Source organism: Amblyomma maculatum, chromosome 5 (genome assembly GCF_055883805.1).
Source record: "Amblyomma maculatum isolate TAMU_Amacu chromosome 5, ASM5588380v1, whole genome shotgun sequence".
Lineage (NCBI taxonomy): Eukaryota > Metazoa > Arthropoda > Arachnida > Ixodida > Ixodidae > Amblyomma > Amblyomma maculatum.
Window position 1 is genome coordinate 135717627 of NC_139348.1, and position 24408 is coordinate 135742034.

At 45.4% G+C, this 24408-nt stretch overlaps 2 protein-coding genes across 2 annotated transcripts in view; both read right to left on the bottom strand.

Annotated features, from left to right (window-relative positions):
- Nucleotides 1–9780, bottom strand: part of LOC146189660 (lysosomal alpha-mannosidase-like) — a 30050-nt gene extending 20270 nt beyond the window's left edge. Inside the window, exons 1-5 of the mRNA XM_084603311.1 lie at nucleotides 9661–9780; nucleotides 5972–6196; nucleotides 3527–3587; nucleotides 2939–2978; nucleotides 1980–2049 (exon numbers count right to left, since the gene is read on the bottom strand). Of these exons, the coding sequence (XP_084459437.1) occupies nucleotides 1980–2049; nucleotides 2939–2978; nucleotides 3527–3587; nucleotides 5972–6196; nucleotides 9661–9744 (480 nt within the window). The 5' untranslated portion in view covers nucleotides 9745–9780. The remainder of the gene's footprint in view (nucleotides 1–1979; nucleotides 2050–2938; nucleotides 2979–3526; nucleotides 3588–5971; nucleotides 6197–9660) is intronic.
- Nucleotides 9781–10481: 701 nt separating this feature from the next.
- Nucleotides 10482–22408, bottom strand: LOC146189661 (lysosomal alpha-mannosidase-like). The gene is made up of 9 exons (XM_084605317.1): nucleotides 22241–22408; nucleotides 21609–21708; nucleotides 21391–21540; nucleotides 17949–18142; nucleotides 14190–14295; nucleotides 13026–13105; nucleotides 12381–12431; nucleotides 11743–11796; nucleotides 10482–10664 (listed from the first exon to the last, which is right to left on the bottom strand). The coding sequence occupies exons 1-9, from the start codon at nucleotides 22406–22408 to the stop codon at nucleotides 10482–10484; spliced, it is 1086 nt and encodes a 361-aa protein (XP_084461443.1).
- Between the last annotated feature and the right edge of the window lie 2000 nt (nucleotides 22409–24408).

Genomic DNA, 24408 nt, shown 5'->3' on the forward strand with positions numbered 1-24408 from the left:
GATCCGTAAAAAAAAGGCTTTTAGTTCGTATATTCGCCTCTATTATGCAAAATAACAAAATTTAGAGTGCTGAGAGAGGGCGATTTGAGAAGAATGGAGCTGTATTTTTCGGGTCAATGAACTAAAGCGGCCTTTTCATTCTTCTCTTCCATTTTCTTTACCTCTTCCTCCTCCTCATGACAAAAACGGCACTAATTTACTGTTTCTTATTTAGCAATCTAATTTATTGCCTCTCCATTTTCGGACTATCCCCTGTAAAGGATGCACTTCTGCATAAAGAGTAATAATGCGGCGAAGCAGCTCTTTTGTTTGTAGGAGGAATGAAGTATATGAAGTTTTTTAACACTCTTCGTAGCTTTTTGCTTTGAGCGGCTTCTACATGTGTCTTTAACCTAAGGCACACTTACATGTTTTCATTCCGCTTATCGTAACTGCTTTTGGAATGAAAAATAATGCGCTTTCCTGGCCGAGGTTTTATGCGTAGGAAATGAGACAGCGGCCACGGACGGCTGTCCACAGTAGGGGTTAAAATACGTCATGGAGGACGCTTAATTGCTCCGCCTTTAAGGATATGGCGCGACATCATTAAAAGCTTCCATCTATGGCTTCCAAAGCGATTCCTGTCTAGTGTACATATAGTTTCATCTCGCCTAATTACCAATAACTTAATTTGTGCCTCTCATATATTCATATTAGCACACAGTGCTCAGCTAACCCGTCATTAGGTACTAGTCCTAGTGACTTCTCAACATAGGTATAGAGCCCCGCTTTAGGTATAGAGCAAGCCGTACGAACGAGCCTGTATGTCCTAGGAGTAGCGTAATAAACAATCGGCACAATATTGGCATTATGTTGGTTATGCACTGGTCCTATGTTGGGCCGAATATTGCCAACATTGTACCAATATTGGACCAATAAATTTTGCTGGCTGGAATAAACTGACTCGGCATCCAGAAGCCCTAGAATGATTCCTATCCCACCTTCCCACCCGAAATGAACAGTACGAGTTGACAGCTCCTCCCAACTTTGTGATGCAGCGTGGTCTCCTTTAGTCACGCAAACCATCGAAGAATCAGTGCTCGGCCATGTCACGTACATGCCAACTACCATCTGCTAAAGCTATGTCCATGATATTTCGCTCTCGACGCCGGCAACACCGGATTTTGTGTAGAACGGGCCTATAAGGCTATCATGTTAAAAAGAAAGTGAATCGCGTTTACGCATACCTGGCTTATGACAACATTCATTCTCTTGATAACCTGGCAGTCAAAGAAGTTTTTGAAAGCACACTACTGTTGCCAAGGCTGGGAAGGAAAGCTTGAAATAAAAATACTATAAAATTAAGGCCCACGTTTGTCGCGGTAAGCACGTGGAATGCAACGATAGCTAGAGTGGATGCTGTCAATACTGCCTCCCGCCGACAGTCAGCGCGCGCGAGAGGAGTTTCGAAGCATTTCGGAGCGCCTTGATTGATTGATTTATAGAAAGGGAAAGGCGCGGTAACTGTCTCACTTGTTTTCTGTGGACACCTAAACCGCGCCGTAAGGGAAGGGAGGAGGGTGGGAGTGAAGGTGGAAAGAGAGAAGGAGGAGCCGTAGTGGGGGGCTAAGGAGTAATTTCGACCATCTGGGGATCTTTAACGTGCGCTGACATCGCACAGCACACGGACGCCTCTTCGTTTTGTCTCCATCGAAACGCAGCCGCTGAGGTCGGGTTCGAACCCGGGTGCTCCGGCACAGTGGTTGGGTGTCTTACCACTGCACCACCCCGGCGGGCCTTTGGGGGCGCCTTACGACCGCACAAGCCATCAAATAGTGACGAAAGTGGTGCGAGCCACGGACGCTGCGCGCGGGTGACGCAATCGGGTCTTGAAGTTCTGAGAGAGGAACTTCAAGACGTTTTAAACCCCGAACTTAGCTCGAATCGACTCGTTTCGAAGCGACGTGAAAGCGATGGCACCCTAGCTGTAGCAGGCTTACCTCGCAGCCGTCAAGGGCATTGCTGATTCTGTCGATAAACTCGGCGGTCACTTCGCTGGTGCCGGTTCCCCTGCATAGAGTTTGTGTCACAGAAGCAGTGAAGTGCAGCCTCGTATCTGGTCGCTCGTAGTCGCTATGCAACTTGCTGCTACCGAATACGACAAATGATGGTTATTAAGCACCACTACACCGCATGTAGTTTGAATGGCATGTGCACTGACCTCCGTGATCACTAGACCAAAATAATTTCCGAGGCCATTGCAGAATCTGCACTGAAGAAATGCGTAAGCCTGAGCGTTGCTGTGTTGTCCACGAAATGTGTCAGCGGGATTCCGTGAGTGACAAATACTGTGCCTTCTCTTTCCGGTTAACCACTTAATTGGCTTTAATTAATTACCTAATTGATGCAAATCAACCTACCTGTCACTTGCACACCTTTTTTTGACACTTTATGTGATGGCACCATTCTTTTTCCGATATATCAACTAGTTCCTCTTTTACAGCTCCGACAAAATCATACCTGTGCGAAACCCGCCTACGTAGCCATACAATGCTTACGCATTAATATATGCTTTGCGCAACCTCAGAGTTCTGAACTAATCAAGACTGCGCATTGCGATGCATGGGACCTTTGAGATGTTGCTCAACTGGAATTATTAAAAAGCTCTCGCCAAAGACGATACAGTAATGCATGAAAAATATATATATACTTGGGGCATACATCTGTCTTCTGCCCTCTGTATTTTCTTCTTTTGTTTGTTTGTTTTGCTCATTCCGCTTTTAAACAATAAACGTACCGACTAACCCCAACTAAGGCTCTTTTCAAAACTCAACTGTTCGAAAATGTTTTCTGTTAACAACAGTGCTACGAACTTTTATTCGTTGCGATAGGGAGTGCTATGGTAAAAAATGGGGAAGACGAGCTCTCATCACGTCGGAATATATTCCCTGAGCCTTACGTGATAGCGTCGTGGTGTTGTGCCAGAGCGATTGCCATTTCTGAAAAAGAAAAAAGAAAACTCGCGAATAAGGTAATACATTTTGCAAAACACCCGCGTGGAAACGATGTACATTATCACTACCTTATCAACGTATAGGCGTCAGGATGCATACTTATTTAAATGTACGTTCGTCAACTCTGCTTTTTTTTTTTATTGAATCAGACCTTTGTGCATCAAAGGCTGGATGTTCTTAAGGCTAGTTTTCAAAATTCTTTCTGTGAGCTTTCGCCTATATACAATACAGCGCAAGAACAAGGCTTCGAATTTTCTTCCAAGGAGGCCATCCAGCCATTAGCGCCAGCTTATTACGTAGTGAGGTCACGGTCAACCACCCTGCAATTGCTAATGTGGTATCTTAGGTGCAAAGTGATTAACTGGTAACGTCATGACAGTGGGCCGACACCATTAATTGGATGGCTTCCTTTTAATGACGCCTGTCGCTGCGTTATTGATCTGCATCCTACTATAACAGATAACATACGTATGTCTAACAGAAGCTCGAAGGACTAGGCAAGTTGCAATGAAAAACTCTCGTGCATCACCTACCCAGTTTTCGTACTGTCGGCTCCTTCATCATGTTCAAGAGCGCCGTCACCTGGCGGCAGACCTGAAAAGTAATGATTAGTGCTTGAAAGTGAAGTGGTGTGGCTACCTCCGTACTAAACAATTTCTAGTGCACCACGAAGCGCACGACTGCACGAAGTACAGTGGTGATGCACCTTGCGCTAGAAATGGTCACACATGTCCCCATTATTTCGTGTTAATTACAATGCTTTATCTTCGCATATTTTGGAAAGAGCGATCATTCAAGATTGTGCACAAATAACGCCTGATGGCCTGGATTTAGAAGACATTACAAAGCTTTCATTGCCTCTTGGTGATGGAGGCAGAACATTAAAGGGAAATTGCTTGAGTGGATATTTTTGCGACTCTTGTGCGAAGAGCTGCATACCCTAGCGAAACAACTCTATGAGTCACAATAACCTCATACAGATTTCTCATACTAAACTCTTATAATTATCATATAATATCATACAAATATCATTCAACGTGTGAGAAATATATGAGATTGTATGAGATTTGTATAAGGTTAGTAGAGTTTTTATGAGAAATCTGTATGAGGTTATTGTGACTCATACGGTTTTTTCGCTAGGGTATTTGCCAGATTAGCGCATAAGCGCCGCTCATGGAAGCATCTTTTTTTTTTTTTTTTTCCAGCGTTTTCTGCATTCTGTATCCACTGCATTGAAAGGAATCAGATGACACTACAATTCGTTTCATCATCATCATCACCACCATCAGCCTGATTAAACCCACTGCAGGACGAAGGCCTCTCCCATATTTCTCCACCTAACCCGGTTCTGTGCTAGCTGCGTCCACTTGACCCCTGCGAACTTCTTAATCTCATCCGCCCACCTAACTTTCTGCCGCCCCCTGCTACGCTTTCCTTCCCTTGGAATCCAGTTTCTTACCCTAAGCGACCATCGGTTATCCTCTCCTCGCGCTACATGTCCTGCCCATGTCCATTTCTTCTTCTTAATTTCCACTAGAATGTCGGTAACTTGAGTTATTTCTCTGACTCACTCTGCACGCTTCCTATCTCTTAATGTTACCCCTACCATTTTTCGTTCCATAGCCCTCTGGGTTGTCCTCAACTTAAGTAGAACCCTCTTGGTTAGCCTCCACGTTTCAGCCCCATAGGTGAGTACAGGCAAGATGCAACTGTTGTATACTTTCCTCTTGAGCGATACCGGTAAGCTGCTAGTCATAATCTGCGAGTGCTTGCCAATTCGTTTTAGTCACTGTTAATTTTATAATTTTTTTCTCAGATGAATGAGGCGACAAACCAGACTTCCATCCTAGGTCTGTGCATTGAATATCCGTCTCGTTGCTCATATATAGTTTTTAATTCGCGATATTTTTGCAAACTCTCGCGGTAGTAATTTGCTTATATAGCAGCTAAGCCAGATCGGCTTATGTTGTAGCGTTACAATATTTTTGCGAAGAAGAAGATCGGCAGTGGCGCGAGAGAAGCCCTCGCGCTAGGCCAGCCATTAAATCATTCTTCCACTACGTCACCATATTGTGCCGTTCTCTTGCTTACCGCCACGTAAGAATATTTTTATAATATTTCTGCTCGATGAATACCAGCTGAAGCCGGTAAGACATAGGGGCAGAGAGGATGTTGATTTCGTTTTCGTTATCAGGAGATATCCCACTGCTCTTTTACTCTCCAAGGCTGCCAGTCCTTGGTAAATATGCTTTCGTTGCAGTGGTTATCTCACTGTACGACTCACATCGTCATAACGCAGTGATAATATTCATTATGTGCAGTAAAAAGACCCTCCCAAAGTATAAGGAGGCTGACAGCATGAATCTCCTGGGCGAAGTTAACGATTAACATTTGTTCCCGTTTTCACGAATGGCCTCGTTGAAAGGTCTGCACCGTGTTTGCTGTTCTTTCACTGCGTGTCACAAACCTCCCAGCTTCACCTTGTCTTCTCAAAAAACGTGTGAATCAAACATCCAGGGCTATTTATTTATATCAGCTATCAAATTCGATATCCAGGCATATACTGACGCAGTTTTTGAGACCTAGCTAATTCACATGCCTCTTATAGGCGTAGGCTTTGTTGTCAGCTACTGGCGAATCCCTAAAGCTCATCTGCCATTGCTTGCAGCTGCTTAAATCACTTCTTTCGGATGGGCCAGGTGACGTAATATTGCTTAAATCTCAGATATATTGAATCAATCAACGTTCTAGTTCATTGTCGTTTTTGCCCTGGAAAGCCTATCTCGGCAGTCCTAAATCACAAATTTCTTTTTTCATCAAGCAAATGACTGCGGTGAATTGATTATTATTATATGTTATTATTATTATCGTCACCATCTTAATCATCATCATGATCATCCCCTTTTGGGGTATGTTGAAGGCAGCGTTGTGAATGCCAAAGCTGCTGCGATCTGTGTGTTCACGCATTGAGAGCAGACCTGTAGAAAGTTGGATGCGTGGCGTATGTGATACTTGAGCTGCGGCCGGCTGCTGTAGAATCCCGTCCACCACTCGAAGTTCCGGTCCGAGTAAGGCAGAAAGTCGCCCCCATAAGAGAGCGCCTCCTCCGAGGGGGTGCTCCGCTTGCGCCGGAACCATTGTTCATGCACCGCCCGCAGGTAGCACTCGGGCGTCGAGTAGAACGCGTGGAAGCGACTCCCATTCTGCGTGGAGCCCACAGCCACACCCAAGCATTTAACCGGATCATCCCTAAAAATGCATCTGGTCGTCTTCAAAGCACAAGCGTTATATTTCTTTCATTATCGCGAAAGAGTCCGACGTTGAAGTGTGAAGCCTGGGTTGAGAAGATTCAAAGCCACGTACCATCAACATCAACTAGACTAAGGTCAGTAAAAAGCCAGGGCGTGCTCATATCCATCTACTCTCCGTACACTTCCCAACATCACCCCCCCCCCCCCCCCCCAACTTTTTTGCCGCTCCCTGCTACGCTTGTCTCCCCTTGGAATCCATTCGGTCACCTTCGGCACAGTAAAGAGAGGAAGGCCCTTTCCTCTATGAGCGGAAAATTCGTTAGCGGCACTTGAATATTTTTAAGGCGAAAGCCTCTTGCGCGACACTTTGTACTAAATTGCCACTTTTTCACTTATTTGCACCTTTTTTCCGTCTTTTTTCTCATTTCTTGCTTGTTTTCTTTTTAACTTTTTATACTTTTTTTTCTCTTTTGATGTCTTTTTTTTTTTCTTGGTGCTATGACGCTAACTTGCAGAGCGAACGTTGTAGATGTCTAAAGACGCTACACTAATCTCCACTTAGGGGTCGCACAACACGAATTCGCTGTGTCCACTCCATGAGCGTCAAATTATACGTGAAGCGGAATTTCTAATCTATGTCGACAAAAGAACAAATTCAGCAACACGTCACGACGTGAGACGGGAGACAGCAGTATGAACTGTGGTCTGTGAGACTGGGAATCAAAGGAAGAGAGAGAGAGAGAGAAAGAGAGAGAAGGCAGAGAGGTTAACCAGGAAAGCTTCCGGTTTGCTACCCTGCACTGGGGAAGGGGAATGAGGAGTTTAAAGGAGAAAGATAGAAGAGAATGATAGGAAAGGTAAGGCGGCGAGGAGCACAGTCACAGTTTCTCAATCAAGTTTGTGTCTCTCATAAAACACATAACTGCTTTGAAGGCTTTGCCGTTAGACGCCTTCTGTGGCCATGGGCCGAGGATTTTCTCCTCTGTGAAAGGACGGCTGTCAAGATGGTCCAGAGCCGAACGCAGCGCATATCTTTCGCTTGAAAAAGCAGGGCACTCGCAAAGGAGATGCTGAGTGGTCTCTTCGCAGCCGCATCTTTCACAGTTAGGGCTATCCGCCATTCTCATCGCATAGGCGTATTTTTTGGTGAATGCAACACCGAGCCACATACGGCACATCAGTGTTGTTTCGCGCCGCCCTCTGTTAGGGGGAACACGAAGGCTTCTAAATTTGCCTAAGCCCTGCCGCGTCGTCGAGCCCTACCAGATTGTCTATGAGGAATATGAACGTTACTGAACCATTCATTTCGCACATACTGATCCTCGCAAGATGGCACGCAGCGTTTTGTGCACCAATTGTTTTTCGAGCATCGTATTCAGAAATGTGGCGCAACAAACACAAACACAAGAGAAGATACACAACACACGCGCACACTACCAACTGTAATAAGAATCTGAAAACACTTCCTCTTCACCACTCCTCCTCTTCTACACTCAGGTACATCTCATCTTCCTCTTCTTCTGATCTTCCTCTTCTTTGCCAAGGGGATAGTGGCACTTTCTTCCTCGCAGACCATAAACATCGTCAAAACATGGCAGTCACCAATCTCATCTTCCTCTTCTTTGCCAAGGGGATAGTGGCACTTTCTTCCTCGCAGACCATAAACATCGTCCAAACATGGCAGTCACCAATCTCATCTTCCTCTTCTTCTCATCTTCCTCTTCTTTGCCAAGGGGATAGTGGCACTTTCTTCCTCGCAGACCATAAACATCGTCAAAACATGGCAGTCACCAATCTCATCTTCCTCTTCTTCTCATCTTCCTCTTCTTTGCCAAGGGGATAGTGGCACTTTCTTCCTCGCAGACCATAAACATCGTCCAAACATGGCAGTCACCAATCTCATCTTCCTCTTCTTCTCATCTTCCTCTTCTTTGCCAAAGGGATAGTGGCACTTTCTTCCTCGCAGACCATAAACATCGTCAAAACATGGCAGTCACCAATCTCATCTTCCTCTTCTTTGCCAAGGGGATAGTGGCACTTTCTTCCTCGCAGACCATAAACATCGTCCAAACATGGCAGTCACCAATCTCATCTTCCTCTTCTTCTCATCTTCCTCTTCTTTGCCAAAGGGATAGTGGCACTTTCTTCCTCGAAGACCATAAACATCGTCAAAACATGGCAGTCACCAATCTCATCTTCCTCTTCTTTACCAAGGGGATAGTGGCACTTTCTTCCTCGCAGACCATAAACATCGTCTGCGAGGAAGAAAGTGCCACTATCCCCTTGGCAAAGAAGAGGAAGATGAGATGTACCTGAGTGTAGAAGAGGAGAAGTGGTGAAGAGGAAGTGTTTTCAGATTCTTATTACAGTTGGTAGTGTGCGCGTGTGTTGTGTATCTTCTCTTGTATTTGTGTTTGTTGCGCCACATTTCTGAATACGATGCAGCACCAACTAGCCCCTCAAGCCGTTATTTTGTTTTTCGAGCAGTCATTGATGAAAAATGCTGTTGGCGGCCTTATTCAAAACTTGTGCTAGTAATTCGAAAAGTGGCACAAAATTCATAGAATATTCGAATATTCGATTCGGTTTGAATCATCATACATGGAATACGCCATTTGATCAACTTGAATAATTAAATACGAGAATATTCGATTCGCTATTCGATATTTCGATATATTCGCACACATCTACTTCTGAACCCAAAAGGGTGCGTGTATGTATTTTTTTACTAAATCGAGAACGCACAGAGTCGTGCAGTTTTAGGGTAAACATTTGAGTCCTTAGCCGCGAATGTCTTTTACTAATATGTAGTGCACACTTGAAACTCTGATGCATTACTGTTACTTATTCCGCTTCAGAAAAATTAAGATCATAGAGGTAGCTACAGTGAACACAGCCGGCTGATTTGTCGGGTTTTTCACGGCACATTTTCGCCTAATAACAGCGTTGGTGCGAGTCGCGTTAAAACTTAACAAGACATAGTTTCGCAGCTCAGTGGCGCTGCATTTGAGGTACTAATTTGGTTTGATTTAAGGGGTACTACGTCCAAAAGCGACTGAGGCTCATGGATGTCGTAGCAGAGGGTTTCGGATCATTTCGACCACATGATGTTCTTTAACGTGCACTGATATTACACAGTTCTTGAAGCCTTGCTTGTCGCCTCCATCGATAGCACTTCCACAGCGGCCACGACCGATTCGAGTCTCCAGCCTCTTTAGCCCACTGCCCTAACCACTAGGAAACAGTGGCAGGGCATTTTCTGCTCTTGATATTCGAGCAGTCTTCATGTTGCCATGTTATGCACGGCATAGAAAAATTCGCAAAATCAAGGGTCTTCATGCTTTGTCTGAATGTTTCATTCATTCATTCATTCATTCATTCATTCATTCATTCATTCATTCATTCATTCGACTCACTGCTGCGTTGATGGTGTCAATGAGCGTGTCCATCTGCGAGTACCACACGGTGGCGTTGGTGTAGGCGAAGTCGTCCCCGAACATCACGATCCGTTGCTGCGTCTGGTAGCCGCGACCCGTCTGCGCCCCCAATATGTACGGAGGTTTGCGCCAGGGTCTAAACACTATATACACGAACTACGATGGTTTTATGAACGAACGCTGATAGAGTGCTGCAGCCTAAGCTAATGCCAAGGAGTTGAATATGCGTAGATAAGCATATGCTGAGGGATGATGGTCCCATATTTATTGTTATTCACATTCCGCAAAATTAATTTCTTCACTGAGAGCCTAAAACATTCGTTTTTATTAAGCCTCCACTTGACATTTCAGCATAGACCACTAATTGACTGCCGGTGTGTCAAGTCGCAAAAAATAATCTTTATTTCCAACCTTCTATTCTAAATACTATTACGGAGTGGAACTACCTTCAAGCCTTCGTTGTATCCATAACCGGACCATCTTCATTGATGCAATTCAATTTTATTCCAGTTATCAAAAATTGGGGGCGGAAATACCGTTACCACCGCTTGACAAGCCTTGCTACTCCTGCAGTCTTCACAGTGCACATCTATACTTTGTTTTTCATCATTCTCTGCAATCGGGCGTGAAGGGTAAATTAATGAAAAGAGATGAAATAAGAGGAATAGAGACAGAAGCACTAGAAACTAAATAATAATGAGGATCAGATCAATTCGTAAGGTGATTTCAACTCCTAAGCTTGTCCACAGTTGCACTACCAAAATGTTTTGCACGTTCACGGTCTCCTTCTCACGCTACTCTTATACGCCCAAGTCACTCGCCTGCGCGGGTGGTGGATCGGGCGTGTCCCTTGCCAAGGCCTCCTGCGATGACTGCCTGTAGAGATTTGTGCCGGAACCGGCGGTCGGGTACGGCGGTGAGCAGTTGGGGGACCCTGGAAGGCAGCTGCTATCGCCAGGGAGAGTTTGGGTCCTGGCGCCTTTCTGCGCAGTCAGAGTTAACGCAACGCCTGGGAGGACCGACCTTGAAGAGCGATCGTCAACAACAGGCACGCGAGGTCAACGGGACACTCTTCTTCAACGTTTACAATATGTGTGTGTTACGTATATTTAAACCTGATTTGGAGTCAATATTGGTTGCAAGCTAGCGCTTGTCTATTTCATTCTCTCCAATGTGAAAGCTTTTTGTTCTCAATTTTCCGAAACAACGGTTCGAAGGAACAAACGGAACTGTGTCATTTGAACAACGTTCGCTTGCTAGACATTCTGTGTCCTCTTCTGAAACCATTTATACCGGGCTTAACGCTGTTGGGTTGTACCCAAGAAGGAGTGAAGCTCATTCTTCTCGAACAAAGAGGGTCTACAGCTGTTTTCATCGACTTGTGCGTGTTTGTATGCAAGAACTAAAATTTCCTTGGCGGGGGGGGGGGGGGGGGGGGGGGGGGGGTAGATGCTTCAGGCACGCGTTTGTGAAGTCTAGCTAGGCTTCGGTACAATATTTCGTTGTTCATTTCAAGGTCTCTAGCACTAACATTGGCGACTGCACCCACATCGATCTGGAATTTCGCATGTGTGCACCCACAGGTTCCTTCAATACAAAAAGGAACACATTTGGGCATTGCAGTAAATAATTATTCGATAAGTGTGACTGAAAAGCCTACTTTTCCTCTTGGCGTATAATATCTAAATGCCATTTTCAAATCTGATGGTGAAATAGTAAAAACATTGTAGTTTTGTGCAAATTTCTTGTTCTCTTTTATATCGGAACCAGCTGTATGTGAGTTAGAAATAAATTCGTTAATTTTTTTTTCGATGCCGCCTGGACTAATCACTACGTGGTTTTTATGTTCGTAATCGATTCGAGATGTGAGCTTACTTAAACGCTGCCTTGCTTAAAAACTTTTTTTTTTTTGTTTCATTCATCTTATGTCTGAGTCTACATACTGGAGATACATCAATGTCGAAATTTCAAATCATGGGATTTCGGCATGTACTTTCAACTCCAACAAGGGAACGTAGCGTGGTGAGACCAACCGAACGAGTACTCAGAATATCTGCATACCTTGCTCGGATCGCCTTGAAACTCCTCGTTCGGCGGCTCAAGGGGTTGAGGTGCCTGTAAGCGGGTGAGAAACAGAGTATAATTAAACTCACACTAGTCTTAGCAAGTGTATTAGTCCGCACTATCTAAACGTTTTTGTTTAGCCATGTCAAACTTAAGTATGAAGAAATTCATCTAAGTATGATCAGGCCGCGCCTCTTGCACAGTGCTACATGCTATGACCGAAGCTTTTAAACGTCACACTTGTGTAAAGCGTTCAACGAGTGCCAAAGAGTCCGTGCGAGTTGTCGGTCATTCTTTTTGTCGTTCAAAGAAAATATCGTGATAAGCTGCAGACAAAATATTAAGTTCACATCTCTCACATCACAGAAACTTCTGGCAGTATAAAATACAGCTGCGTGGCGCCATCCCTGAAATCAAACATACCTGTCTTTCAAAGCGGTGTATCAAAATAAAAAGGAGTTATGAGGAGGAAATGTAGGGAAGCACGATGTTTTTCCGGAAGAAAAATAGTGGCCAGGGCTTGGAATACATAGATGGCGGAACAGATAAGAGACAAAAAACACCATATGTGAAGAGTTTGCTTTATCAAAAATAGGTAACACTTACGGCAGGGCACTTGTTTTCACGTTACTTACAGTTTCTATGATGTCTAAGAATGCCTGCGCCACGTTGACCTTGTTTTCATCCTGAAAGACAGAAAACAAAGAAAAAAAATCGAGAATAGTGGTTAGCTACAAAATAATTAAATAGGTTATTTTTTTAACATTTAGAAATTTTTATTTTGAAATCTGTGAGGAATACGTCAGTGGAGCCTCTGCATACAGACTACAGCAATGTAGGAAGTATGTACGCGACAGAGCGTAATGACAAGATGATTAATTAATTAGTATTACCTGATCAAATGTTTTCATGTTTTATTTTTGGGAAGATATTAGTGCTGAATGAATGGCCGCAGACGTCGAAAGTGAGCCCAGTTTTTAAAGTTTTTAATAGGCAATGTAGTTATACCTACCCAAAATACGTATTTGAAATCTTGTTGAGATGGTTTTTCGCATTGCCTGTTTATAAAATGAGATCGAAGCACGTGGTATTCTCGCTGAAATAAGTTTTCTACATCATCAAATAAAGAAACGACGTCTCTATATGACGAATAAGAAATGGACGTGGCACTTTTTTTTATAAATGCACAGGTGGCTTTGGGTGAAATCGAGACAGCACAATATGAAGCGAGAAAAGTCTGAACATGGACCAGAGAACTGCAATAAAGCTGAGACACTCACCGTTAGGAAGAACTCTCGGAAATTGACTACTCCGGGAGGGGAGTACCGATGGGGAAGGATGGAGGTGAAAATCTCCCACTCTGAAAATCAGAGGTACCAAACAGTCAACGAAAGAAGCGGTATTATCTATGCTTCGCGAAGCTTCTTGCTCAGCGGCTCGACCGACATATATGTAATCTGGGAGGGACAACTTTTATTCGGATAGCATGATGGAAACGCTAATGTTCACTTTCGAGCAAAATACACGGTGAGTTCCATTGCAAGCCGCTTACAGAATCTCTAGCAATGCAGCTTCTGCACGAGACCTTTTCTCAGAAGACACAGCTGTGGAGAAAGGAGGCAAGGAATTAGATTAGAGCGAGTCTGGGGAACGTGGCTCCTGCACCAGGAAGAGTAGCGGGTGCTCATTTATCCTCTTCTATGATGTGCTTTCCAAAGGCTCTCCGCAGTTTAATTTTAAAAGAGACGGTCGGCTTTTCTGCGCTAGTGTCCTTTACGGCATGCAGGACATTAGAGAGATTTAGCACACCGTGATCCGCGATCCGCTACCGTGATCCGCTACCGTGATCCGCCACCGCGCGTTCTGCTGCGCATGCCCAGATCACTTTTATACCGATAGATGGCGCCACATACTGGATGTCGGCACATAGACCTGCCACATTGGAACCAATCAGCTTGTGCGCCCCGCCCACGAGCGGTAGAGGGCCACGGTGGCGGATCTCGGATCACGGTATGCTAAATCTCTCTATTAACGTACTGTACGGAAGACGACGAGCCTCAAGAAAAGCAGCAATTAAGTTTTCCCACGTCAGAAATGTACAAAATGGCTATCAGAAAGACATCGTGATGTGCTGAAAGATCATAACATGAAAAAGCTTACACCTGTACTGTAGTTGTTTGCTTATTTCGACTCCTCTAGAATTAGCAGCTTTTTAATTTCAGTTTGCTGGCTTTGCACAAAGATCGTGGGGGGTTTTATTCATTTATGTATTTACTTATTTATGTTCCTCGTAGGTCCTAATCTAGACATTATCGGAATTCTCTTTGTATTTGTCTTCATTAAATTGTACTTATTGGGGAATAGCATGATCGCGGCTGCTCGAGCAGTTTTAGGGCTGAGACGTTTGTTCCAACTGCATGTTCCGCAGTTCCAAAACTCCTCACCGAGTTTTTCGTCGGCGTGCCAGACAAACTCGAGCGCGTCCATGTTTCCCCTCCAGCGGCGCTCCAAGTGGTTCACCCTGCCCAGGAACAGGCCGTCGTAGCCCATCTGCGAAGCCGCAGTTATCCGACAACGCTAAACACGTTTTTTTTTGTTTTTTTTTTCGCTTCCATCATATGCATTGCTGTATGGTTGCAGCAGTCAGCAAGAACAAGTAAAACCTGCCGTCGAAAGTAAAAGATGAATTCCTTTTGGGGCTGAAACTATAGGACCTCGTGAAGAGGAGCTCTTTTTATTTGCTATAGTTTTTATTTGCTTCCGAGAAACTGGCAAGAGAACTGGAAAGCAGTGTATGAAGTATTCGAGATGAGCAAACTTTGCTGTATCAATGGTAAAATGCCTTGCCGCTTCCACTTTCTTTAGAATCTCATATTTCAAGGAAAACTAAAGGACTGTGTAATCTTTTGCAGCTACACACACACACACACACACACACACACACACACACACACACACACACACACACACACACACACACACACACACACACACACACACACACACACACACACACACACACACACACACACACACACACACACACACACACACACACACACACACACACACACACACACACACACACACACACACACACACACACACACACACACCACCTTACTTGTGTGAAAAATTATCACCTATTTGCGATCTTTAGTCTATAAAATCTTTGTTTAGTATGGCTGCCAGTTAAAGCCATCGTCATCCCCCCTTGTCGCTAGAGTTCTAGTCTATTTCTGTCGCTTCACAACTCCTCTTGATTAGAGATGCTCTTGATTAGAAATTAGAGATGGCGGTGTAGAGCCGGCGGACCAACACGCTGTCTCGACCCCATGGCATTCGTCTGCAGCCTCATCCGCGTCTCCGATGGGGGCTGGTTGTCGGACGACGCTGTTTCCACTGTATTTTGAGGTGTGTTACGTGCTATCCGGAACTCGATTCCGGATAGCACCGTAGCAGAATTTCCCTGACCACACTGTTTGGGACTTATTAGAAACACATGTATGCCCTGTTGACATCTGATGAAAGAAACATGAACAGTTCTTGTTTATCAGCTTGCTGGGAAGAAGCAGGGCCACAGATTTCCAGCGGTGGTCTCTTGCTTCTATTTACGGCTTCTGCTGTCCTTGTTGATTTCTCAGAGTCCAATGTTGGTTTTATTTTTTACTTGCATGGCCCCAAACGTCTCCTCGATGGTTTCGCTTTACTATGAAAATGAGCAGTGGCTATCACTGTTCAACGAGCCGTTTCAGGCTCTTACCAAGAAATAACCATTTAGTGCTGACATGTCTCAAGACTTTTTGCACTCCACATTGTGCAAGCATTGAAAATCTTTCAACTTGTCTTTCATTTTCTAAAGGTAAAAGTAGACATCAACCCATACCTTGTCCACACTTACAGGAAGGCATTCCGAGTCCTTTTGAGCTGTCAGATTGATTAAGTATCAGCATATAAGCAACTTATCATGACTTTCCTTTAAAACAGAAGCAACCCTATTAATAGATCCAATCGTGACAGGTGCGTCGTCGCACGACACGCTGATGCAGTTTCGTAGTAGGTGTGTTGTCATTCAGCATGCCCACAAGTGAAACAAAGTTTCGTCCGGTCGATCATCTTCGAGATCCCCTTCGAGATCAGACGTTGCAAAGAAAGCAGTACGAACAATCGCGTCGATGAACGCGACAATAATTGTATATAGCTTGGCGTCACTGCCAACTTCGTTGCTCCCGTCAATAGCAGTCGAAAACGGTCCGGACTTAAAGTGACTGACAACACTACCGATCTATTGGTTGGTCATTCTTTTTCAATTGCAGCTGTTTTTGTACTAGCGAAAGTAAGTTATTGGCTATTTATAGTTCTGAAACATTTTCCTTAATATATCTCCCGACATAGTATATATACTCTGCAGTCAATGTATGCAACGTTATGCGCGATCGGAAAAATCATGAAGAGACACTCCGCTTAAATAGTGAACAGATCTACCGAATAACTAAAATATACGCCAAGTTTCTCGTTAGTGTCAACGGTCCTGGACGAATCCTTGCGCTTCTTTGTAACAGGATGCAGTAGAATGTCCCGACGCCCGGAGTGCATATTCACATCACAGGGGTAAAAAGGGCAGGAATCGCACCTTTCAATATAGCAACATTTTAGCATATAAGGAATATTCGTTGAATAACTAGGAACACTTGAAAGCACTTCTTTCCGGACATCTCAAATCACCCACGAAACAACAACGCTGCAGCCATTATTAATTTAAATAGCGCGAAAAAGAAGACACAGGACAAGACTGCAGGCTGCAGCGTTGTTTACCAAGATACTTTGTTGGGTGAGTTGGTAAACATCCATTATTAATTTAAACAGCGCGAACAAGAAGACACAGGACAAGATAAAAGGAAGCCACAGTACAGCGCTTGTACTGTGGCTTCCTTTTATCTTGTCCTGTGTCTTCTTGTTCGCGCTGTTTAAATTAATAATGGCTGTTTACCAACTCGCCCAACAAAGTATCTTGGTAAACAACGCTGCAGGCTGCGGAAATCACAACACAGCCTTAACGCCTCTGGCAACTTGCTTTAGTTACGAAATGTGAACGACGGCGATCCAACTCAAGGCTTTCAGGGTTGCCAACGCAGCTTCGTGAACGTATAATATGAAGTTGCTGGATGATGGATATAACGTTTTTGCAGACCTTTTTTCGTCGGCACACGAATCACGACAAATTGTAAAAAAGAAAGCGGATATTACCGCACTAGAAAGAAAGCGCTGAAAATCGGGTGCCTTACGATCAAATCGCAAAAATTTGCAGGTATGCATAAGAGGGGCTGAAACGTGGAGGCTAACCAAGAGAGTTCTACTTAAGTTGAGGACAACCCAGAGGGCTATGGAACTAAAAATGGTACGGGTAACATTAAGAGATAGGAAGTGTGCAGAGTGGGTCAGAGAAATAACTCAAGTTACCGACATTCTAGTAGAAATTAAGAAGAAGAAATGGACATGGGCAGGACATGTAGTGCGAAGAGAGGATAACCGATGGTCGCTGAGGGTAACAAACTGGATTCCAAGGGAAGGAAAGCGTAGCAGTGGGCGGCAGAAAGTTAGGTGGGCGGATGAGATTAAGAAGTTCGCAGGGGTCAAGTGGATGCAGCTAGCACAGAACCGGGTTAAGTGGAGAAATGTGGGAGAGGCCTTCGCCCTGCAGTGGGTATAATCAGGCTGCTGCTGATGATGATAAGAGAGTATTTTTTTTAATTTTGCCTACGATCAATGAGAAATTAATAGTGTAACAATTGCTTACCTGAAATTAAATCCTGTCGGTCAGATCTGCACGCATGACTCCCACGTGCCGTGCTCAATACTGTACTATAACTAGAGATACGACGCCGGCTTTCCAATCTTTTACTTCGAGGAGTATTTATGTCGCGTTTCACATAAATACTACATTTAAGTGTAGCGGTGGGCTGTGTAAGTCCCTCGCGCTCAGAGCCTACGCGTATCAGACCAGTAAGAGGATCGCCACTGCACGACACAGTTGCTTTGACGTGCTGGCGCTGCTCTGCGGATGCGCAAGCGTTTGACACCCTATGTTCGGAAGTAATGAGAAATTTAGCATAACCGAGCCGCACAAGCGTACACCTATACAGTAGTACGCCTCCACTATGCTAAATCACTAAATCGCTGCCTCGCTAGTGCGCGCTTCCCACCTGTGCAAAGAGGGCCGCCTGTTCCCGGGAATGACCGTACGTGTCCAGTTGCCAGACGGCACGAGGCAGTGCGCATGCGCCGAACGTGGCGTTGATCCAGCGCATGCCCAGCGTCATCTGGTCCACGATGTGCGAGTAGTGAGTGGTCGCCTCGTCGTTCATCACCATGCCGCCGCTCACAAGCTCCACGCGACCTGCACACATGTTTTGTTGCGAAAGCAACACTACACTAGTCGTCGAGCCATTTCGCGTGGCACAGCGTGGGCCAAGCTGCGCATGCGCGAGGAGCCGCTTGACATCAGAAGCAGCAGCTGGTGTGTCGGAGCACGGCCGGTCTCGAGGGAGAGCGCGTTTCTCTCTTCTCTCCAATGGGGTCTGTTTCCACCGCCCGCCGCGCCTCGGTGGGGTCGCCACCGCCCCACTGCCGCTCCTCCGCTACAGCCGTTCACGCGCAAGGGAAACGCGCGCTCGCTCTTCGCTCCGCCCGCATCGGTTGCAACCGGCAGGTTCTGATATTTCACCCCTTATGGCTTATAGGAAGAAGCCGTAATCAGCGTCTGATTTATCGTGTATGAGCAATAAAATAGTCAACAATGCGCGTGCGCGCGAGAGCGCGCGCGCCTTCGTCAGTGCTGTCGCGCACGGTTGAATGAAGTTTCGGGTGCACTTACATCAACACTTTTTGCCCCTAAATTTTTCACAAAACTATATGCACCATTTTATGCAGTGTGCCTTTGAAAGCTGTAAGCAGGTATAGCGCGACCTGACGCTAGTCTGCATGGCAAACTGTTCGGTGGATATTCAAAGTATTCTGTCAACCGCTGCCGTTTTCGTTTAGAGCAAAACAGGCACTGACGAAAATTCATAGCACGTCTCAGATTCAGAGTAAGGAACAAAAATTTACGCATACAGTTGAAATTTCAGTTGTCTAGTGAAGTGAGCTGTTCTAGCTTCGCTTAAAATAAATCAGTAGGTTGAAAGACAGCAGATGTATACGTAGTCTCGCGACTGACGCAGACGTAGACAGTCGTAGTCAGTTTAATACCAGTAATAAAAAAACATTTAATCGAGGAAATATGGGCATAAACAGATATGCATAATTGAAAAGAGCAGCAAGCAATAAAAAAAATATCCTTCAAAGTCAACACATTGCACTCATTCATCAAAACGGTGCATGCGGCTAGAAAATTAAAGACTCAAAATCTTTTTGGGCGGTTTGTGCACATATAAGGAGCTGGCCTTTCGTTCCTGTCTGTCACCTTCTTAGCATAATTGACAAGAAGGAGTCTGAGAAATTTCTCACATATTAAAGAAGCGGACCTTGCTACTGTCAATGCCTTCCGGGCAACTCGATCAGCAAAGGTGAGTTCTCAAGTGCTGGCTGGATTAAGATTTGAAGGACTTCAAGGACATTTGTGTGTGGTAGGTGCACGACAGCTTTTTTTAAAAAAAAGACACAACCTTGTCCAAGGGGGCTACAAACTCTGGTTTTGGATAATGCAGTCGGCTAGAATCTTGTCCTCGCAGAATAGTGTACATGGGGTTGCTTCTTTCGCTGGTTTCAAGAAGGATAGCACAAGCGTCACATCCGAAGTCACTGATTAACTTCACAATGTATCCAGCGACGTAAGCTAAACCAGAATACGTGACAGTGGGTAATGGGATGACAGGAGATACCATCACTTCTTTCAGTTCCTCGGTTACTGATTGCGGTAGAGCTGAAATGATTTCGTCGGTGTCGACACTAGCTGCTTAGGCGCGCAATACAGCGCGAACTCCTATAGTCACCTCTGAATAAATAGCACAGAGAAAAGCTTTTATATCCATTATTGAGGAGTGTGCCTTGAGTAACAGTGGCGAATGTGTAATAAGCAACGCATTCTACCAAAATAATGGGGCAGCGATTGCTCTCTAAGGCAGGCATTACTGCACAGATAGTTACAAGGAATTATTAGTTCAAAAACATACTAGAAAAAGAAAGAAAATATTGCTAGGAATTTAGTGCTTGAAAGAGATTTCCTGTTTTTTTCATGAAATAATCATGATATCATGTAAATATTTCATTAAACCAACGTTTATTTGCAAAATTAAAATAATGTTTATAATACAACATAAAACATTTGCTGGTCTATAAATTATAGCAAAATTGAAAACAAAACTTAAAATCGTTTACTCTGACGTTATACTACTGACACTTTATGTCATGTAAGCATTGTGCAACTTACATTACATTTTTATAAAATTATTTTCATCTTCGGTGTTACCTCGATGGTTTCTCATCTAGCGCTGAAAGACGGTTTTGCCATTGTTGCTGTTATGTTTGCCTTGAAGAAGCTTCGATGTTATCACTGCTCATTCACTTTTTTTATTCATCTTCTTGTACAGGCTTGGGCAAAAATTCAGATTAAAATGAACAAAAGTAGATACAATGCCGCAATACATGTCATATGCTTGTCGAGCATTTGCTCAGCAACAATGTTTTTTAATATAAAGACTCCATTCACGTGCGTAGCACGCTGACAAGATGCCGCTGCAGCATCTACCTTCTGTAATCTTTCATTTAGGGGCTGCACTCACCACGAAACCCGCGGGCGACAGCGCGAAACCAGGCAAAAGCCACCCGCCGCCACCGAAACAGATGCGGAGCGAACAGTGAGCAGGTCGCGCCCCTTGCGGCGGCGGAGAGCGTGACTCAAGGAGAAAAGTTCCCATTGTTTACGCGGCGATTGAGAAGGCCGTAAGAAAGAGCGCGCGCTCTCTCCCTCGAGACCGGCCGTGGTCTGAGCTGCCGCCGCGGCCGCGCGCGCCCCCAGTGCCGGAGAAGTGACGTCATAACCACAGCCGGCGCCAGCTGCGCATCACTCTCTCCGATGGTTGTGCTGGTTGTACTTAGAAAGGTGTGTGGTGTGGTGTCTATATAGCTATGAACGCGCGGCCAGAATCGACCAGCTATGAAGAAGGAGAGCCCGGCCGCTGCTCAGCGCGTAGCCTAAGCTATCCTAAGCGTATAGCCATGCAGCTGTTGCTTTCGCAACTGAACCAGGTTTAACCGGAGCTTAAATTGTCAATTTTATGTTCTATTTTTTTTCTGCTTCTTTTCACGACATATTGCATAACAAGGTCGTCGTTTTGCATTGCTGAATGTTCTCTGACCATCGCTATACTCCGTTTGCTACTGACAGTTCAATGCAAATTAAATGTTATTTTTGTTCTTCATCAGGCCATAGTCAAACGTCCAAAAGGGCACGTTGTATTTTCTCGCAATCCACGTTACTGTGTTGCTAGGGTACTTTGATGATATTTCTGGCCCATTAACTATGCAGTGCGCGCAGTAGAAACGCGCTTATTTGTTTGCAAAAACTATAGCTCTTCGCTAGAGTAAGTAAAGCAATAGATACTTGATAAATGAGCCCCTTGCAGGGGCACTGTTGGGCACGTATACCTTCGGAGATGAACTTCTTGAATATGATCCTGAATACCTCGTTGCTGGACTCGTACCACCTTTTGAGGAAGGCCATCTCGGTGACGCTGAACATGCGCTTCTTGTTCTTCAGTAGCTCGCCGCTCACCGAGTTGAGGATGGAGGTCACCTCTGCAAGCGCGCAACATACGGCATATATACTGCAGGTCTGGTTCCATGTCCTCATCCCCGTAGCTCACTCTGGAAGTTGGCCTCGAAAGTGTTGTTGGAGGCGATCTCCATGTGAGAGTGCGGGACGAAGTGGATGTTGATTACGTTCGGCTTGGGCTTCTGGCACAACTGCAGCGCGCGAAAGAAGACCAGGAACGAAATGTGAGCCTCTGATGCGGATTCCCAAGAAGAAAGAACAGCGAAAAGTATTCCGACCTGACGTCTGATGTGAGTTGAACGTATACTAAATTGCCAGCTATGAGAATAAGAATAAGATGCAGTGAGTTTCGTGGGCACTCTCAGGTCATGAGTGGCAGTTTCCCAGTCTCTCTCAAGAAGGAATTATATTGTAGTTCAATCTTGCCAGTACTCACATATGAGGTGATGCCTGGAGGCTAATGAAAAGTCTTGAAAATGACTTGGAAAGGAAACTGATGAGGTGTTGCCTGGAGGCTAATGAAAAGTCTTGAAAACGACTTGGAAAGGAAACTGATACGAGTAACTTGAGAGACAGGAAGAAAGCAGAGTGAGTCAGTCGAATGGATTGGGTTTCATGAGAGGACAAACGCAGCAGGGCGCAGCAGTGAATCGGGTAGGTGGATGAGATAAGGAAGTATGGGGCACATGCGGATGTGTGAGCATGTCGCACTGTCAGGCTTACCTTGAAGGTGCAGTGTATTTCGCTGCCTGGTGGCTTGGGCTTCGCACCAAGGCCACCAGGGGGCTCCGACCGAAATGCTGTCCTGCGTCCGGCGGCCACGTCTTGCTGAGCAGCGGCTGCGGCCAAGCAGCAGGCAAGCGCCGAAACCACGAGCCTGCCGCACCGCATGGTTCGCGCGCAGTTCTGAACGCTGCTGCACTGCTGAGGAACAAGTTACAGATGATTTATGTTCAACAGTTGTGGTTGGCTATCTTTCCGTCTTTTAGCGAACGAACGATAAGAGAGAGAGATAGATAAACTATTTAGTTGGAAATAACAACAGGCGGGGAGAGTGGATGAGCAGGAGTGGGTCCCCGTTCCAAAACTACACTACAGAGTTTTAGCTTACCGTGATCCGCTACCGTGATCTGCACCACGCGTTCCACTGCGCATGCCCAGACCCCCCTTGACGCCGATAGATGGCGCCACATACTGCATGTCGGTAGATGTCGGCCCACAGGCCTGCCGCATCGGGACCAATCAGCTTGAGCGCCCCGCCCACGCGCGGTAGAAAGTCACGGTGGCGGATCGCGGATTACGGTAAGCTAAATCTCTCTACTATTCTTGGAACCTTCCTAGACCGCGCTCATCAGCTGTAAGAGATAGGAAGGGAACAGAGTGGGTCACGGAACATAAGCGACTTAATGACGTCCTGAATTAAATCGAGGAGAGTAAAATGTGCATGGGCAGGGCAAGTAATGTGAAGGTAAGATAATCGACGGTCGATAAGGTGACAGAGTGGAATCCAAGGGAAGGCAAACGCGGTAGAGGGCGCGGCATAAAGTTAGGCGGAAGTTCGCGATGATAAGGTGGGCGCGGTGGGCACAGCTCTAGGTTAACTGGAAACATAGGTATACTCTAATAATGACGGCGATCTCTTCATCAGGAACAAGTGCAAACAGGAGATGCATTGCCGGTATGAGGCTTAATGCATTTTTGCTACTCGTAGATGGCGGCAGTCACATTAGGATATTGGCCAGTTAGGATGATCGGCATGCTGCTGTTTTCCCACACTTATGCTTATCTGCCTGCCAACACTTATGCTGTCCCTGTCTGCATTCATGATTTGAAGAGCTGCCGCCATCTGCCAGTTGTCTTTGTTATAACGTTGATTATTGCCTCAGGGCATCTGCCTTCTTCCTGTCTTCTTGTTAGAGAATGTTAGATTTCTGTCGATTTTCTTGGTGCTTCGCATTTGGCCGAATTCACTCGCCCGTCTTTTTCATTCTAGGAGGTGCACTTAGCATCCCTTGCAGCTTTCGATGCTTGATGAGCTGTTCCGCTTACACTCTATTCTTAGGCCTTAACGGCGATTTAATTCGTCCTCTAACCTTCGTGTGCTGCTATGTAAGACTACCGTTGGCTAAAAAAGCGAGCCTATTCGTCTCTAGACGTGGCCGTAGTTCTAGTTCATGGCCATGGTGGCAGCACTGTATGCTGCGGTTTATGGTCCAAAGCGCAGAACTAGAGGATGAGAGATGATGAGCACGAGTAGAAAAATTTAGCTCAAATGCCTGCTGGTATGAAAAGGCATTGAAGGCGCTCGACTATACTGTTCCCAAGGAAGCGGGATCGAATCCCGGCCTAAACGGCCGCTTTTCGATGGAGGCGAAAAGCAAGGCGCCCGTGTGCTGTGCGATGTCAGTGTACGTTAAAGAACCCCAGGTGGTCGAAATTTCCGGAGTCCTCCACTACGGAGTCTGTCATAGTCTGAGTTGCTTTGGGACGTTAAACCCCACAAAGCAACCAGAGCTTGAAGTCACACCCACGTGGTACGCCTTAGGGAAGGCTGCAGTGTCCTCCACCTTCCTGGGCGACCCATGTATGGGTGCATCAGAGGGTGAAGTCCTCACCAACTCGGCGCGTTTCTTCCTCTACCTCTTTCGTGTATTGACCCATCTTGTTCCAACTCCCACTTCCTTCATGCTAACCTGGAATACTGACTTTTCCTTTACGCTTCATGTTATAATACTCTGGGTTCTGACTATATTTGGGCGGGGATTTACCGCGGTTTCCAGACAATGTTCACGTGACTGCCACGAATAAGAGATGAATGCATTTCGTGTTTAAAACTCCTCATATCCGGGTGGTTAAGTTTGGTATAGAGTGCTCGACGGTTGGAATTGGGG